The following is an 18,847-nucleotide window of genomic DNA, read 5'->3' on the forward strand; positions in this document are numbered from 1 at the left end:
AGACAGAAAGAGAGAAAGAAAGGGAGGGAGGGAAAGAGAAAGAGAGGAAGGAAGATCAATCGATCAGGCAGAGGCTCTGAACAGACATTTCTCCAAAGAGATAAAAGTGATCAACAGTTTTATGAAAAGATGCAGTGTCACCAAGTACCAAAACAAGACCACGCCTGCTATCTTGAATCTTTCTGGTTGACCACTACTAGAGAGGTAAGAGACAGGAACTGATGGTTAGAATACAGAGAAAGGGAAAAGGGAACCCTCACACAATATTATAATATATATTAAATATTATACACACACGGGGGGGGGGAATCCCTCAAAAAGCTAAAAAGAGGGAAAAAACAAAGCAACTACCATATGACCAGGCAATCTTTGTGAATATACACACTCAAAATAAATGAGTCAGAACCTTTTAGAATAGCGATTCTTACCCAACGGGTCACAAGCTCTTTGGGGGTTGTGTATAAGATGGTTACATTATGACTCATAACAGCAGCATCAGTTATGAAGTAGCAAGGAAATAACTTTATGGTTGGGGTCAGCACAACCTGAGGAACTGAATTAAAAGGTCACAGCATGGGGACGGTGGAAGACCACTGCTGTACAGGAATGACCATCCCAGACAGTTATTTTTCATGATAGCCAAGATAAAAGAACCAGCCCAAGTATAAACTGAGTCGTAAAAAAGCCGTGAGATGTGTAAGAAACACTATTCAGCATCAGCAGAGACGAGCCTGCCATTTGTGACATGATGGAGCAAAGGACATCACACTAAGTGAAATAAGCCCGACAGAGAAGGAACAAACTGCTGAACACACAGAAACCAAACAATGGTGACAAGGGATAAGGGCAACGGCAAAGGGTACAAAGTTAGGTTTAGGTAGGATAAGTAACGTGTGCTAATGTGGCCACATAGAAAATGTATATGAATTCTCTTAGTATTGTTTTACTATGTACACACTATATGGGTGTGTAAAATCATAATCACAAGTAAAATGTTCTGTGTAGGGGGCAACAGGGGCGACACAGGATATGACACAATAAATAGGTCAGCAAAGCTGTCTTCACCTGGGACAGAGAGTAGCACACTTCCTGGCTCCACACAAAGACTCTGTCATTTCATACGTAATGCTTATACCTGAAGCCCAAGGGTCTCCAAACCCTGAGCCCAGCTCCCAGTCCTACTCATGCCTTCACCATTCAGCAAGCCCTCCACACTTCTCTTAATGAGTCTTTTAGTAATCTGACTGCTGCATCTAATCCTTGAAATTCAGTAGCTACAGGCATTCCAAAACCCTGAATGCCCGAGTCCCCACTCACTCACTCCATTACCATATAAAACCTAAATTAGTGTTATTCTCTTGGCCTGTGTGGCCTGATACAATAAAAATATTTTACATACATGGATGGTTTGTACACAGACACTAGTTTTTTATAATTCTGAAGGTTGCTTGGCCAAGACCAAGGCACCATAGATTCTGAATCTGGTGAGGGCTCAGAGCCCTTATAGATAACAAATTCCTGCTGTGTGTTCAAACCGTAGAAGAGACAAGGAAGCTATCTGGGATCTCTTGTTAGTACACTAATCCCATTCACAGAATTCTACCCAGGTGTTTAGATTTGGAGGACAGTCTTCCAGACTGTTTTAGACCACTGTCTGTGAAAATATCTAATAGCATTATATACATATAGAAACGTAATAAAAGTTCTAATTTTACATGACAGTCAATAATTTAAACTTAAAGGTTTGCTTGTATTCATCATGTTCAGTGTAGCTCACCCAAGAAAGGAAGACAAAGGCTGAGGAAAGTCCCAAACACAGCCTGCTGACTACACCAGGAATCCTACCAAGACTTCTTGGTTATACTAACTCCAACATCAGTAATGACAATCTTAGTGTCAACACAAATGAAACTAAAGCCAAGGTAGCCAGTCAGCTGCTTGGCAAGCCAGAGGGCCTCTGACAAAGCAACACAACTCGGGCCTGAAGAACACCGACTTCCCTACAAAATAACAAAAACTGACAACTATTTTTAAGCTGCTAAAGGCTTGTTTTCACAAGACAACAATGCCTCATTTGCTAGGTGGCCTAGCAATTCTGGGAGGCACCTGACACCTTGCATAACTCAGTGGCTACATAACTTCCTTCTGAGAAATTAAATTCTTTTCCTTTCTAAATAAGGATCAAACCAGAGTCCACTGGAAGCTTGACCACAACCAGATTACAAAATCTACCCAGTTACCACAATGATTCCCCACACCTCACAAATTCACCTCCTCTTGCTTTGGGCAGCCCACACACCTGGCTCTAGCTGTGTCCTCCTGATCTGCTACTGCATCTGCATCCCCTTCATAAACGTCAGCCCCTCAGAAAGCACTGACACAGCTAACTGGGTCAAAGGTGTTCTAGTGCTACTCTAAAATGCAAACCACAATCCTGAAAAAGCAGTTTCCTCTAACAAGAGCTAAGGATCACTGAGTGTAGCCCAAAACTTCATGCCACCTACTATTGACATGAGCACAGAAAATATCAAGGTGGGTGCCTATCTGTGGCATCTAGAGGACCTCTTGACCCATTTGGCTGTTTGGTTTACTTATGGACACTGTCCAAGTTCCCTGAACAGTCTCACTGGTGTTTAACTTTCAACAGAACACATTAGGCTGTGTTTGGTCAGATGTTTGACCTCCTACTTGACTTAGCAGGACTTGCTGAACTGCCCCTCAGATTCATGCGCTGTCAAATGCTGTGAGAGCCTTGGCAATGAGGCAAGCTGGACTGTGATCCACCAGAGATTAGTGTGGGAGACCAGCACAGGAAACAGGAACATGTGGCAGCCCTGGTAGAGAGTAAGGACCCAACCATACATGAACACATAATCCCTCACAGTCTTAAGGTGCTTGGCCCAGGCTCAAGGAGGACAGGAGTGGGCACCCAGCCTTTCCTGTTCTGCCTCCACTTTCCTAGAATCTGCTAGTTATCACCAGTAAGCGGAAAGATCCCATGAGCCCCTCCCCCATCTATAAAAGTACTAATTTTTTTGGCCTGTTAGTGTTCGTAATCTTTCCCATAGCTCTTTGGGATGCCAATGTAGACGAGACTTCTGTCCTAGATGAGGTCACTGGCCTGTGGACCCATGGCCTTTGTTCTAGAGTTTTATGGCTGTACAGACAAGCTATAAACCTTCCAACACAGCCACCACCTGACTAAAAGCAGAACAGGAAGACCTGAGCCTTTTGCCAGCTGGTGACAGCTCCAAGAGCTGAGCAAAGGCTATAGTAGGGCATTCTCCTCAAAGTATGATCATCCCTCAGCCTCTACTTGCTTCACTTCCCTCCACTGTATTGTTTCAAGATACTTTTTGATTGCCCTGCATGACAAACTCCCTGCCTCTCCCTTTCGGAATGCAGCTTGCAGTATTAAGTCCCAGACACAGTCATACAATTTCCTATAATGTGTCCATACCCATGAAAGACATCTTCACGCGAGCCTACTTTACTGCCCAGGACAATAAGCCCAACTATAGCAATCTTGCTAAAGTCAGACTCTTTCTAAGTCCCTATAGGGATGTTTATCTTCAACGTTTTTTCCCCATGATCACCCTGAAGCTATCTGAAAGCTCCCAGGTGAGTCTCTAGGCACAGGTTTGGTGGAGACTATTTGCCAAACTCTTTTCTATTAAACTGCATTTCTGCTCTTTAAATTACACGTTGAATCTGTTCTCCTAGAGCCTGCCTCACCCCTAAGATGTGGGTCTGGCCATCCTACTGCAACTACTGCAGGTTTCTTAGCCTAAGTCTCTCAGCTCTTCAGGTGGAAAATGAAGCTCCTGTCTGGCAAGAATTTAAAACTAAACCAAGAATTACCCTTTAAGTGCTTGCTAGGACACAAAATACCTGCTATGGTCTGAAGGCGCCCAAACTTCCTGTTAAAACCCAATGCCCAATATTAAGAGGTGGATTCTTTGAAGTGATTAATTCATGAGGGCTCTGTTCACATTCAACTTTTGTCTCTTCCTTCCAGAAGGACCAGTGATCCTTTCATCCTAGGATACAGCAAGGGGGGCCTCAACTTGGAAGCAGATTGCGGTTGTCACCAGAAACCAATATTTATCTTTTTCTCCGGTGGTGAGAACGGAAACCAGGGCCTGGCACATGTGAAGGAAAGTGGCTTTATCACTGAGTTCAATCCTGCTTGTTTGCTTTTCTTTTTTTCTTTCTTATTTATTTATTTATTGAGACAGGGTTTCTCTGTGTAGCCCTGACTATCCTGGAACTCGTTCTGTAGAACAGAGCCAGCCTTCAATTCAGAGATCAGTCTGCCTCTGCCTCATGAATGCTGGGGAATCCTACTTCCTTCCTTTCTTTTTAAAAGATTTATTTCTTTGTTTGTTTATTTAATGTTCATTGGTGTTTTGCCTTTATGTACATACATCTTCATGAGGGCGTTGGATCCCCTGGAACTGGAGTTACAGACAGTTGTGAATTGTTTGTTATGTGACTGCTCTTAACCAGTGAGCCATCTCTCCAGCCCCTAAATTCTGCATTCTTAACCTTAATCTTCTAGACCAAAGATCCTGAGAAAGACACTCCTACTTGTTTACAAGGTTTATAATTGTTTAGCCATAGCAGACAATGTCTAACTTGGGACCTGGCCCCAAGTGCTTGGTGTACCAAAGCTGTTATTAAACATGAGGGTTGCAATATGAAGGAACAGTTTATTCTCAGCTGATACCCAAGACTGCTCTAAGCGCTGCAACTACACCCCAAAACTCCTCAGCCTGGCTCTTCTGACTCTGGGCTGCTTCTACAGAAGGAACATCAAAGATTCTGAAAAATCAAATGTCATTAGGTTCATCCAAGTGAGGTGTTCCAGGCCTCCCTGTGAGGTTTATGATCTGGGTTGTTCTGAACTTAAAGACAAGAACAAGATGTGAACAATAATTTTACTTTTAACCAATCATGCATAAGATTTGTCAAGATTTAAGCTAATTCAAGATTTAAGCTAATTCAAGATTTAAGTACAGGGAGTATATAAGAGACCCTATTAAATCTTCATAAACCCACCGCCTTCAACCTTTACCTCTACATGTATATGCTTCCACATGTATACATCCTTGCCCCTACCCCATGCACATAAGAACATGCATGCCACATATATACTCTTATGCACACAGAAGGGAACCCTTTATCAAATATAATTTTCCTTTATAAACATGGACAGTTACTATGACCTTAGGAGAATTTTAATCATAATTCTATGAATTCCAAAAACAAAATTATAATATATATCATTAACAGTTCATATATTAGAGTGTGTGTGTCTGTGTGTTTGTGCAATATGTGACATAATTCTTTGAAGACATCAGATTTTCACAGGACTACTCAGGCTATGTCCCACATGAAACAAAAAAAAGAGTGCCTGTTCCTGGCTGGAAACTACTGCTGTGCATCCTGCAGCAAAAGGGACAGAGAGGAAAAGAACAGCAGTGCCCATGTGCCTTGGTCCTGCCAATTCCAACTGTCTTACTCTTTCCACAACACAGCACAGCACAGCAGAGCCAAAAAAGAATATTCCGGTGTGTCAGACATCACAGTTCTACACCATATCCTTGCTATTATAATGCTATTCTCTGCGTAGTATAAATCCTTCCACTGTAAGTGACAAACAACCACCCCCTTTTTTTAGACAGTATCTCTTCACTCTACACTCTGGTTGTCCTAGAATTCCATGTGTAGATGAGGCTGGCCTTGAACTCACGGAATTCAGCCTGCCTCTACCCGAGAGTGCTGAGCTTAAAGGTGTGCACCACTAGGCCTAGCTGATCATTATACTTCACATCAATCATTTCCATTCAAAGGACTACTGTACATCCATCCCAAGGAGCCTCCAGGCGAGCTTCATTTTGTTACAGGTACAAAGACAGCTCCCATGGATGGTGATTACCTTTAACAAGCAACTTGTCTCTCACAGAAACCCTCCGAGTAGAGTCAGATGTGGAGGCTGATGTCCGGGATCCTTTGAGACCATCATCCCGCTTCAACTTGCTTGCCAGCGTTAGCATTACTGCCACCTTTCTTCTGGAAGACAGGCAAGAGTAGGGTTAACGGCCATGTCTCCAGACACTAGACAAGAGAAACACACAGGTGTTTTCACTTTAGATTCTCTAAAATTTGTTTAAAAATATTTCTACATATATTAACATAACTAGATTCCTTCACAAGAAATCTGAAGAAGTGATGTGATTCTTCTTAAGTTTAGGGGAGTCATAAATTTCATACTCACTAGGTAGAGTGTGTGGTAGCCCAATCAGTCAAGCCCCACCCACTCCCACATTCCCAACTAGCACTCATTCGCTAACTCTACTGGTTTCAAATGGAGTGTCTGGAAGCAATAGGATCCAAGTGTGGTCTGGGCACAGAAGTCTCCAGGGCAGAAGGGACATCTGATGCTTTGCTTTCCTTCTCCCTCAGAGGAAAAGGTATAAAGCCTTCAAAGGACTGTCACATTTACTGATTTGCAATGCCAACATCAACAGCAAATTAGAATACCCCAAACTGGACTTTTCTCTGGCTATTTACAGACCTTGTGAATTTCAGGCTCTCAGGCTGTAACCTCCCTGGGAAGGACAACAAAATCCAAAGGCAGGTGAGGTAATAATGCTCCCGACTGCCTGCAAAAAGGACTGCCACTCACCCCGTAAGCCTTCAACGTTGACTCCGACAGCAGCACCAGAGCAACAGAACCACTGGGGAGAGGCACAGGCACTGCCCACGCACTGCTCTCTCCGTTCTCATGATCAGCACTCCCTACAAGGTGTGATTTGTTCTAACTGATGGACCCGAGTGAAGGCATTATCACTCAGAGTACAATTTACTTTAGTGTGCCAGGAATCTCTACCTCCACAATCTGCCTTCTGTTTTTATTACACACTTCCATCACTCAGTCACTCCTCAAACCGACACTCCAGTAAGAGTAACTACTTCAATGTTTGCATAATTTCCTTTCTTGTTTTAAAAACGTTTCCTTTCAACACAGGTTTGATAATTTCTCAGTCAAAAAAAACCCGAAAACTTACAGATGGAAAGTTTTACCTGCGAGGTCAAACACGAGGCTAATGCTGCGAACACAAGAATATTCCTCTCTTTGGAATTTAAAACATCCTCAAATGCAACTCTTGCCAAGTTTCTCATGCCACCTTCTGTGTATTCCTAGTGAAGGGCAGATTTCACTTTATATCACATATCAGAAAAACAAGACAGTGAATATGAGCTTCCAAACTATACATGGCCCTGACACACTAAGGACTGGTTACACTGGGCACAGTGGCACACACCTGTAGTAACATCAGTTTTGGGGGCGGGGGGGGGGTGGCGGCGGGAGCTGAGGGAGGAGAACTGTCAGTTGGAGTCTAGCCTGGGCCACAAAGGAAGATCATGTATCAAAAAAGCAAAATAAAAAGACCAAAACAAAACCAAAAAAGTAGCACTTGTCTAAATGCACCAAACAATTCTTGTATTGCATGTTAGTATGAATAAGCTCATAGCACTGAAATCTGGGAAAGACTCCTAACAGTAATACACCCAGGCAGGAACGCACATACTCACTCCCCGAACAGGCCTGGAGGGTTGAATGTCCAAGACACTAAGCTACAAGAAGCACTCACCACAAAAAACTAGTTTTCCTTTAGATGTGCTGTAAGTGTGGTCATGGCGTAGTTTATACAAACACTGATCAGTCAGTCATGAAGTGATGGGGCAGTTCGGTCCTACTCTATAATGGCTTCTCCTCAGGGGCATCTATGTGAAAAGATGAGCCTAGTCAGAACACATGCATCCTCAAGTCTTGACTAAGTCACTTCCCCCAGAGGGACTTCAGCTTACAAGCTACCAAAACAGCACAACATATATAACAATGCTTTCCTGCTTTGGTTGCATCATGTCAGAAATTCCTCAAGCAGGATCATGAGGTAGTGTTCCTACCTTGGCCAAGTCTAAGTCCACAACTACATGCTCAGACCTTGGGACATCAGGGGTGTCTGACAATGGCCCATCCAAGATAACAACCCTATGTATCGCTGGGGACAGTGAAGAGCATGTTCCTCATGGGGATCATCAGGTTTTCACCTTTGATATCAATAAGGCAAGTGGTGAAAGGGGAAAGCACTGATTAAGAGTTTAGCAGGCAGTCCCCTAGTGGTCACAACAAAGCTTCTTGGAAAAAGAAGAGCGCAAGCTGCTCCACATCCTGCAGACCTACACTGTGCTGCTCAGACCTGCCATGGCTGTCCAAGGGCTCTGCTTAATGCTCTCACACCCCTCACCTACACTGCTCTTTATCGGAGGCAGAGGATGGGCAAACCACACTGTACTCTGAGAGGTGTAGATTCTGCTTGTAATGTTCAGTAAGCTGTAGGCTTTTCCAATAGAACATGTTGTGCAAAGACTATGCAGGGTAAAAAAACAACACTGGTGGTGTCCCCACAGGAAACCCAACACTTTCTGATATTCTAAGGCAGGTAAGAATAGAGTACCCACCTATTTTTCTATCATATGTATCACTTTTCACTAGCATGGGAAGGAATAAACCAAAGTCTCAATTTGAAAATGTCCCCACAATCAGAAATGTAAATCTACACAAAGGGATCAAACAAAAATAATTGCTCAAACTATCAAAAGGGTAGCAGTTGCCTCAGAATTCTCCTTCCCTCCTCAACAGGTCCCACCTCTGGAAAACCCCATTTTGACCAAAACTTCCCTTTTCTCGAAAATCACACTGTGACTAAGGCAGTATTTTGGGAACAGATCAGCTATCCGGAACAGCATGCTCAGTTTCAAATTCCACAAGTTGTAATTGGCCTAGTTAGGTCCTCCTCTGGGTGGGACCAGCTTTTGTTATTTACCAGTCTCATCTAGTCATGTTTATTCAGCATTCCTACGTGCTGTGCTGAAATCAGGCCGGTGTCACCTGTGCAGGGCCACTCAGCTCAAAGTGAGGCTAACTCCTCACTGACAGTTCCAGTCTAAACCATTTATGAGAACCACGGGCCACTAGGGACCTGAACGTCCCAAGCCTAAAGAAACAGATCAGAACTTAAAGACGTCCGACCCCAGTACCGAACAGCATGAGTGCCCAAAGGTCTCTAACCCACCAGGCTTGTTGACTAACCACCTCCGGGGCTCATTTTTGATTTTGGGTAGTGAATGCCAAGTTAATTCTGTTCCTGAAGCTCCCCCCATCACTAACCCTCCTAATTTCCACCTATGAATCTCTCTCGTACTGCCGAGCTCCCCACATTCGGTCCAAACAGCTAGGAGGCCTCGGCACCAGGCCCACCAGTCACCCCACTGTTTTTCAACACCACCCTGCTCATTTCTGGAACCTTCTGTTCAAACTGATAACCAGGTCTTGGGATGCCCTCTTTCCCTTCACCGCCCAAGCCCTACCAGGTTCTTAAGGAGAGCAGATTTCTACCCAAAGGCCAAGGTCCCCTCCAGGAAGCCTTCTCCAGCAACTCCAACCCACCGGCAGGGCCGAGGAGTGGGTCCAATGCCCACCGGAGACAGAGGAAACGGAGCCCGCCGTGGAGAAGGCCACACCCCAGGTGACACGCCGCGGAACCGGGTCAGGGACCGAACCGGGCCAGGCGGGCCGGCCGCCCCTCCTCCCCGCCGTCGCCGTGGCGGGCCGCGTCCACCTCCTGCCTCCCTTCAGGGGCAGCGGCCTCCCCGCCGCGGCCTCGGCCTCCCGGACGGCCCGAGCTCCGCACCGTGACCTTGCGGGCGGCGGCACGGGGTCCACCTCGGCCCGGCCCTCAGAGCCGCGGGGGCTCGCTGCCCGCTCAGCACTTCCCGTCAGCCGCAGACCTCGCGGTCCCGCCTGGCGCCCGGCGAGAGGAGACTGGGTCTCAGGCCAGCCCGCGTGACCAGCTCACCTGAGCACCACGAGTCAGGCGAGGTGAGGCGGCACCCAAAACCATGCCCGGCCAGCAGCGGCACCGAGTCGCGCTGGCCTTCACAGCCGCACCGGCTCCCGGCAGCGGGACCGGAAGTGGCGGGGCGGGGACTGCGCCGTGACCGCAGCGGGCACTTTAAAAAAAAAAATTTTTTTTTCAAAGCTATAAAGAACTTTATTGGCAGTTCCACGCGCAGACAGTCGCGTACACAGGCCCACTAGGCGGCCGTCGTTCATTGGTGAAGAGCACGACCTGAGGGTGGGCCATGTGGCAAGACCTTTGCTGATTGGTCAGGGAGGCGCCTGCGTCCAGGATCCGGCGCGCGGCTTTCAGGCTTGTTTCCATTCATTTAGCGGCCTGATTTCCCTCGGAGTACCGTTCTAGTGCAGTGCCTGCTGGTGGAGCTATGTGTCTGTACCCCGCACCATTCCAGAATGCAGAGGATCCGACCTGTCTGCAGATGCATTAGGGCCATGAAATAGTTAGAGGTGCAGATTGCGCCAGGTGGCTGCTGGGTGTGAGGGCACTCTTCCTGCTCCTTATTTTTTTAATTTCTCGTATTCCTATGTGCACTTTAAAAATCTGCTTTAGGACGCGAGTTCCGGCGCTTCGATCCCAGCGCTCGAGAGACAGAGGAAGGCCTGGTCTACATAGTGAATTCCAGGACAGCCAGAGATATGTAGAGAGACAGGCCCCTTGATATACAGCAACGGTGGGGAATTCCTTGGCATATGTGAAGCTCTTGAGTTTCATGTGCAGCGTCCTACTTGCAGCTCACGGGGTATGAATTCTCTGTCTCTTTGGGACTGGAGACAGCCTACTTTGGGAGAGACTTAGGCGAGACTCCTAGAGAGGTAGGGACTTGATATTTGCTGTGGAAAAGACCAAAGAGTGTCCAGATTTTCATTTATTTTCTTGGCGGTTCTGGGGAATGAACCTCAGGAAGTCTCACATGCAAAACACTACCTTTGTGCTACAGCTCCCCCCCCCCCCCCCTAAAATTCCTTTGGGCTCAGTGAGAAAAGCATTTGTCAGCAAAAGGACCTGTTTCCAAGCAGGTGGGGAGATGTGAGGCCTAGGCAGAGGAATCCTCAGAAGATTAGGACCAGAGTTCCAAACCAGCCAAGGTTACTTAATGAGACCCTGTCTTAATAAACACAGACAAACAAAACAGTGAAAGAAAGTTATTCTTAGACCAGCCCATATGGCACATGGCTACACACATTCACCCAGGCTTGCCTGTGCATACATCAGATACAGATGCATGCACAGATCTAAAGATTAAAGGCAGCCAGGCATAGTGGCACATGTCTTTAATCCTATCACTAGGGGAGGCATAGGCAGACCTGCCAGCCTGGTCTACATAGTGAATTTCAGAACAATCTGAGCTACATAGTGAAACCCTCTGTTTGTTATTGTTGTTTTGGTTTTTCGAGACAGGATTTCTCTGTGTTGCCCTGGCTGTCCTGGAGCTCTGGCCTTGAACTCAGAAATCCGCCTGCCTCTGCCTCCCAAGTGCTGGGATTAAAGACGTGTGTGCTACCACTACCCGGCTGTGAAACCCTCTCTTAATAAACAAACAAACAAACAAACAAACCTTTTGATCTAAAGGAGGGGTCTCTACATAGTGAATTCCAGGACACCCAGAGCTACATAGTGAGACCATGTCACCACTCTGTGAACTCTTTATGACAAGCCACCTCATTTTCTTGGGAAAACACCTGTTCTTTGCTCAGCTAACTCTCGTCTCAGTTTCCTGAGCATAAACAGTACTTCTGTACAGCTCCTCCCCCTGCTAGCTCGCCCCGCTCTTCTTTGGACCCCTGCCAAGTGTTCAGAACCCATTTTGTTGAGCAAGCACTGCATGAGTTTGCGCAAAGTCCTGGTGAGAAAAGATAAGGGCTTTGAAGCCAGGCTACAGAGGCAGACACAGCTGGATCAGTGTGAACCGGTGTCTCACCAGTACCAATACCAGTCTCAACATTGCAAAGAGGTGAGTCACTTCTAGGTTCACTTCATGAGGGAGCGTCATGTGCTCACCTAAGACTTAGCAAGAGCCTACTGCATTGTTAGCTTATATAGTCCTCACAGCAACCTGAGGGAACTGTTTTCTATTAGCTCCAGCTTCAGGTGAGGGACCTGAACCACAGAAGTTGAGTGTTTTGCCCAGCATGGCTAAACTTGAATGTGAATGCAGTCCATCTGTCTCTGGCATTCAATTCCAGAGACAGGCTACTAACGCCAACAGCAAGGAAAGAGACAAAAGACTCTTAGAGACAAACTGAATGGATCTCCGAGGGCAGCCTGGTCTACAGAGTGAGCTCCAGGACATCGAGGGAGGTACACAGAGAAACCCTGTCTCAAAACAAAACAAACAAATCCCAAAACAACGTCAACAAACCTAGCAGCATCATTACAACAACAACAACCATAGCATCTTTTACAGTTTAGTTCTGGTAGAGGACCTCGGTTCCTTAGGGGCGGGGAGGAAGGGAGTGATTGGCAGGCCACACTACCGTTGTTTAAAAGCATACTTGTCTTATACTCTGGATCCTAGGGGTATGCTGATTTACTTGGGAACTGGGCTTTGCAAATTCGAATAAATCAATGTCCCTGAGTTGGGTTTGTCTTGAATTTTTCAAGTGGGTCTAGCGTAACCTCAAGGGTTCTCGTGTGAGGGAGGCAGGCTGTCAATCAGGACAGCAGGGTGGGGCATGTGAAGATGTAAGCATAGTTGAGCAATTTAAGGGGCGTGGGGTTCAGGAAGCTTCCAGACACTGTATTAGAATGTCTAGAGTCTCAGAAGGAACTTGACCGTCAGATGCTGTGACCTAAATTGTGTGTTCTCCAAACACATTGAAGATCTAACTCCACTGCCTAGAATGGGACTTTGCCTGAGATTTCCTTCGGAGACAGAGTCTTTGGGGTTGAGATGGGAGGTAAAACTTCTGTGAACACACGAATGCTCATCCCTGGCCCTGAGTATTTGAAACTCTCCTGGATGTGTCCACACAGTCTACATCTCTATGTAACCTCCAGGGGCCTTCCACTGTCACTGGAGATGAAGGCACTGGGAAGAAGGGGCAACTCCGGTGCAGCGATCCCTCCCTAACCAAAGCCACACAAGCAGGACTGACATTAGGGTGCAGCTCAGGTGGCATCCATGAGGAGAAGGAGCCACCACTTAGACCGATGTGTTGGCATCAGGAGACTCAGCGCAACCTCTTAGGAAGTTGCTATTCAGCTTCCTGATGCTGTGACAAAAACCTGAGACAAAGAGAGGGTGGGGCTGCCTAGGTGGCTCAGCAGGAATGAGTGCTTGCCACCGAGCCCAGCGACCCAGGTCAATACCCAGAGCCCAAATGATAGAAAGAACTGACCACCACAAATTGTCTTTTCACCTCTACACTCAAACCGTGGCATGTGCATGTACCCACACGCACACACATAAACAATAAATAAACGGCTAGCTGGTGGTGGCAGTGGTGACGCATGCCTTTAGTGCCAGCCCTGCTGAAGGAGAGGCAGCTGGATCTCTCTGAGTTACAAGGCCAGCCTGGTTTACAGAGCAAGTTTTAGGATAGCCAGGGGTACACGGTGAAACCCTGTCTTGAAAAACCCTAGCTAACTAACTAACTTATTAATTAATTAAAAGGGGAGGGTGAGATGGTTTTACAGCTAAAGGCACAAGCATGATGACCTGAGTTTGATTCCCAGGCCCCATGTGGTAGAAGGAGAGGACTGACTCCTACAAGCTGTCTGCTGACCTCCATATACTCACCTTGTATAACCATGGGGGGGGGGTGGACAAACAGACAGACAGACCCCCTTTGAAACTTTGTCCTAGGCAGGGAAACCACAGCAGGAAGGTATGAACTGTGTAGTAACATGGGGACTTGGAAGGTCCTCCCTCGAGGAGCACTGGGCATGGTTCACTAAGCTACCGTGAGTTTGCCTGTGGGAATGCTCACTGCAGAGGCATGTGCCTCGATCGCATTGCAGACTGTGTGGAGCCACAGAATTGCTTATTAAAGTAAAGAGCGCCATTCAAATTGCATACAGTCAATGACTGCAACCTAAAAAAGACAAATACGAATCTGAGACTAGAGAAAAAAAACTAACAAGAGTGAATGTAGTTTTTGTGCAGGGCAGGAGCATCTGGGGTGAATTTTCTTTTATTTAAAAACATTATTTTTATTTTTAATTATGTGTAGGTGTGTGTCTCATGTGGGTATGTTCACATGAGTTCAGGAGCCCACGGAGGCCAGAGGCATTTGGTCTCCAATTTCCTGGAACTGGAGTTACAAACAGTTGTGTGCTGCCTGACATGGGTACCAGGAACTAAAGCTGGGTTCTCTGAAAAAGCAGCAAGTGCTCTTAACCTCCTTCTCTTCCTCTTCCTCCTCTTCCTCCTCTTCCTCCTCTTCCTCCTCTTCCTCCTCTTCCTCCTCTTCCTCCTCTTCCTCCTCTTCCTCCTCTTCCTCCTCTTCCTCCTCTTCCTCCTCTTCCTCCTCTTCCTCCTCCTCCTCCTCCTCCTCCTCCTCCTCCTCCTCTTCTTCTTCTTCTTCTTCTTCTTCTTCTTCTTCTTCTTCTTCTTTCTTGACAGTGTTTCTCCTGGCTATCCCAGAAGCTCTGTAATACTAGGCTGGCCTGAAACTCATAAATCTGCCTGTCTTTGCTTCTGGATTGGTAGGATTAAAGGCATCCACCAGACCTGGCTCTCTCTCTCTCTCTCTCTCTCTTTTAAGTTGTTTTTCTTATATATTGTCTTCATAATGACAATTGGGTTTCTTTTAAAACAGAACTAGAAGCTGGTTGTAACAGGACACACCTTTAATTCTAGCATTCAAGAGGTAGAGGCAGAGGCAGGTGGATCTCTGTGAGTTCAAGATCAGCATGACCTAACAAAATAATAAACAAGCAAATAAACAATAAATAAAACATGACTGGGTTAAGGGCATAGCTTGGGGGAGGGGCATTTTGCCTGGCTTGGGAGAGGCATTGGGTTCAAAACAAAACATGAAAGATCAATCTTTAATCTGGAACACAGTTCTCATTTCAAAAGAGTAGTCTTTCAGTGTGTGACATGTGCCTTTACTTGGAAGGCTGAAGCAGGAGGATTGCTGTTTGTTTAAGGTTAGCCCAGGCTATATATAGTGAGACCTTGTTTCCTTAAAAGAAAGAAGACCTAAGAGATAGTTTAGTTGGTGAAGTGTTTGTCTTGCCAGCATGAGAACAAATATTCCAGAATCCATTAGAGAGAGAGAGAGAGAGAGAGAGAAAGAGAGAGAGAGAGAGAGAAAGAGAGAGAGAGAGAGAGAAAAGCACCATACATGTTAACACCCTCTTATAATCCTATCTCTGGGGAGGCAGATGGTGGCTCCTTTAAGGCTTACTGGCAGCCAGCTTAGCCATTGAAGAGCCGGGAAAAAGAAAGACAGTTCTGAGGAATGATGAAACCCAGTGCTTCCTCTGGGCTTACATACATATGTAGAAGGCATGAGGACCTATGTGGGTATCTCACAGAAACCTCTAGAGAGATCTGGGATACCAAATCTAGGTATCTAGGGTAGGCACCCCTTAGCCTTCTCCCATGCACGTTTGCAGCTGTTCACTTTCTGAGGCCTTAGTGGGGACCACGAGGATGGAGGCATGCCGGATTAGCCCTTCCAAGTCCATTCACTGCAGGGTGTGATTGTTGCTGCCTCTGTGTAGACACGTTTCGAACCTAGCTCCAGCTACCCTTTGTATGGAGAAGGCATCACACCTAGCTCCAACTGGACATAGGCACTCCCTACCCTTGCTAGGTCACAATGAGATACCTGCTGTCCAGGGCCAGGAGGAGAGGAGACTTCATCACGGAAGCCCCCAGGGGTCACAGGTGCATTGGTGATTGCAGATCTCTGTATCATAAGGCCCTGAACTGTGAGAAATGGCCATCCCTTCTGACTCCTTCCTATCCATCTCAGTCTTAGGCATGGTGGTCCTGCTGTTTTGGAGCCCCTATGAACTCCTTGCTCTGTGTTGTGCTCTCCCAAGGTTCCAGAGTCCATGCTGTGGACTGTCCTTCCCTAGGATACAGCATAATGGCAAAAGGCAGACAATGTTAGGGCTGTGGGACCGGGGTCATGGTTGAACAAGCTAGGTTACTTCTGCCCCTGCCAAGCCCCACTATTACTAGGGACCACCTGGTATACACAGGTCATGGCTGCCCCAGCAAGGTTACCAAATGAGTCACACTTGGCAGGGTCTGGACAAGGGTGGGGCTACTGGATTGAAGCAGGGCATTGCTACATGCCTGACGCTTGAGGCAACTTTCCTCTGCCTCCCTCTGGATCAGCAGTTCTCAATCTGTGGGTCGTTCAACCCCCCTCAGAGGGGGGTTGAACGACTCTTCCATAGGGGTCACATATTAAATATCCTCTATGTCAGATATTTATCTTATGATTCGTGACATTAGCAAAGTTACAGTTACATTATAGCAACAAAAATAATTTTATACCCATCCCCTCCACTCCTCACCACCTATGGCAGGTGAGTGAGCAGAGGTCCCCAAGGGCACGAGATCAGGAAAACTGGCCCTGCCCCTTGCTGGCTGGGGCATTAGATGAGCTAGTCCCAGCAGTGCTGGAGATCTAATCTAAAGCCACAGGATCTCCACAACACAGGGCTACCATAGGATAGCCCAGAGGAGTCCCAGTGAGAATCTGCTATTGACAGTGTAGCGGAAGCCAGAGGCCTCAAACCAGACCAGTGACTCACTGCAATGAACATTTGCAAGATGTGTAGACTAAAATGTATAGTATGAGACACAGTACAGTTTCCACAATGAGATTTTTTTTTCCCCTCTTGGGGGTTAGGTTGCAAGGGCGGAGGGCAGTTATGAAGGGACAGGGAGATGAACAGGATTAGGGTGCATAATGTGAAATTCACAAAGAATCAATAAAAAGTTTAAAAATATACATACAATTATGCATATATACATATATACATACACATATGTATACATACACACATACACACACACACACACACACACACACACACACACACACACACACACATATATATATATATATATATATATATATATATATATATATATACATACATACATGCTTGAGGCTCACCACAACATGAGGAACTGTGTATGTAGTAAAGAATTGCCGAATAAGGAAGGTTGAGAACCACTGCTCTGGATGGTGACCATTGGTGGCCTCACCCAGGATTCAGGATGAAACAAGTGAGTGAGGGGACTGTGCTCCTTTTAAGATGGTGCAGAGGGTGAGTTCTCTAAGTCCTTTTGGTCCCCATGTCCTGTAGGGACTGCTGAACTTGAGCTCTTGAAACCTGCAGTGTCTGAGGAGGACTGTGACCCAAGCCGCACTGTTGAAGGACCTGGACATAGCACAGCTCCAGCCTCCAGGGGGCATCCCAAGGATGTGGACCAAGCAAAGCCCAGCAATAACTTACTTGTGGAGAAGTTACACTTGCCTATGGAGCCCTTTTGGTCTGAGTCTCAAGCCTCAGGGCCCCTCTGCTCACCATTTCAAGGGAGAAATTATGAAGGGCTTTAGTTTCCAAGTGGAATGCAGATCTAAGCACAAAAGCTAAAACAGCAAGCGTTCCAGCTCCTGGAGAATTCACTAGAAGAATGCTGTCATGAGGAAGACAAAGATTCCTACACACACACTCACACACAGTACAAGGACACAGTGAACACTGAACTTAAAAGTTCCCTTCCAGAGCTAGGGATGTGGCTTAGTTGGTAGAGTACTTACCTATCATCCTGGGCTTAATCCCTAGTAATTGTGATGCAGGGATTGAACAGACCTATAATCCGGGCTTTTGGGAGACAGGATGATCAGAAGTTTGAGGTTGAGGGCTGATAGAACCAGTATCGGCTCAGGACTCCCACGGCCAAGTTCTCAGCACAAGGAAGATGTATTTGCCCCTAATGGATAGAGGGCAGGGGATAAGAGACAAAGACAGAAGGTAGCAGACAAGGAAGAGGTAAAGGTAACAAGGGGAGAGGGGAGACAGATGTGGCATATAGGAAAATGGCGGTTTATAAAGGTAAAAGGGAAAACCCTGTGTTAGGACAAGGTTTTTAATTGAACATGTTAATTAGATGAGCTGAAGGAGGCTTTTGATTGCTTCACTTTAATACTTTGATAGCTTGACTTTGGCAGTCAGCCTCAGGAAGAGGAAGTGGCCAAATAAGGGAATAGACATTGGTGGCTAGCTTTAGGAGTGTAACCCAACCTTTTTTTCTTTTTCCTTTTTTCTTTTTCTTTTTCTTTTTTTCTTTTTTCTTTTTTTTTTTTTGCAAGGCAGAAGAAATGGTAGAGAAGGACAAGGCCTGCCAGACCCATGATTGCCATGCTCGACCTGGGTAGAGTCCCTTCAAGGTCAGGCTGAGATACTGAGATATTGTTTCAAACAAAAACAAAAACAGACAGACAGGAAGGAAGGAAGGAAGGAAGGAAGGAAGGAAGGAAGGAAGGAAGGAAGGAAGGAAGGAAGGAAGGAGGAAGAGAGGGAGGGAAGGAAAGAAGGAAAGAAGGAAGGAAACTTCTTTTGACTAAATGACACAGTTAGGTGTTACAGGATATTCGATCACACTGTGAACCCTGAGATCATGCCGTTTGCAGGAAAAACCTGTTTCTGCTTGAGATGTGGCTCAGCCCTAACACACGCCTTTAATCCAGGAGTTCTTTGTTTATTGTAAACAGGATTAAATAAAGTCACTTATTGAACTGTGGAGACCAAAGTTGTGGGGCCACGACATTTGGCTAATGCATGGTTTAACGATGATTCGTCAACTACTGATGTTGTGGTAAATCTCTGACCCAAATAAGTCCGCTCAAGAAAAACACAACTCAATATTTATGGAT

General features: G+C 46.2%; 1 protein-coding gene across 15 annotated transcripts in view; it reads right to left on the reverse strand.

Annotated features, from left to right (window-relative positions):
• Ube2f (ubiquitin conjugating enzyme E2 F (putative)) overlaps positions 1 to 10,070 on the reverse strand; it is a 34,759-nt gene extending 24,689 nt beyond the window's left edge. The window contains exons 1-5 of one of the 15 annotated variants that reach the window (XM_076914777.1): positions 9,521 to 9,915; positions 7,662 to 7,794; positions 7,090 to 7,206; positions 6,692 to 6,804; positions 5,942 to 6,075 (exon numbers count right to left, since the gene is read on the reverse strand). In XM_076914777.1, the coding sequence (XP_076770892.1) occupies positions 5,942 to 6,059 (118 nt within the window). In that variant the 5' untranslated portion in view covers positions 6,060 to 6,075; positions 6,692 to 6,804; positions 7,090 to 7,206; positions 7,662 to 7,794; positions 9,521 to 9,915. The other 14 variants (XM_034521419.2, XM_076914776.1, XM_034521420.2 and 11 more) reach the window with 14 other exon arrangements.
• Between the last annotated feature and the right edge of the window lie 8,777 nt (positions 10,071 to 18,847).

This window comes from Arvicanthis niloticus, chromosome 17 (assembly GCF_011762505.2).
Source record: "Arvicanthis niloticus isolate mArvNil1 chromosome 17, mArvNil1.pat.X, whole genome shotgun sequence".
Lineage (NCBI taxonomy): Eukaryota > Metazoa > Chordata > Mammalia > Rodentia > Muridae > Arvicanthis > Arvicanthis niloticus.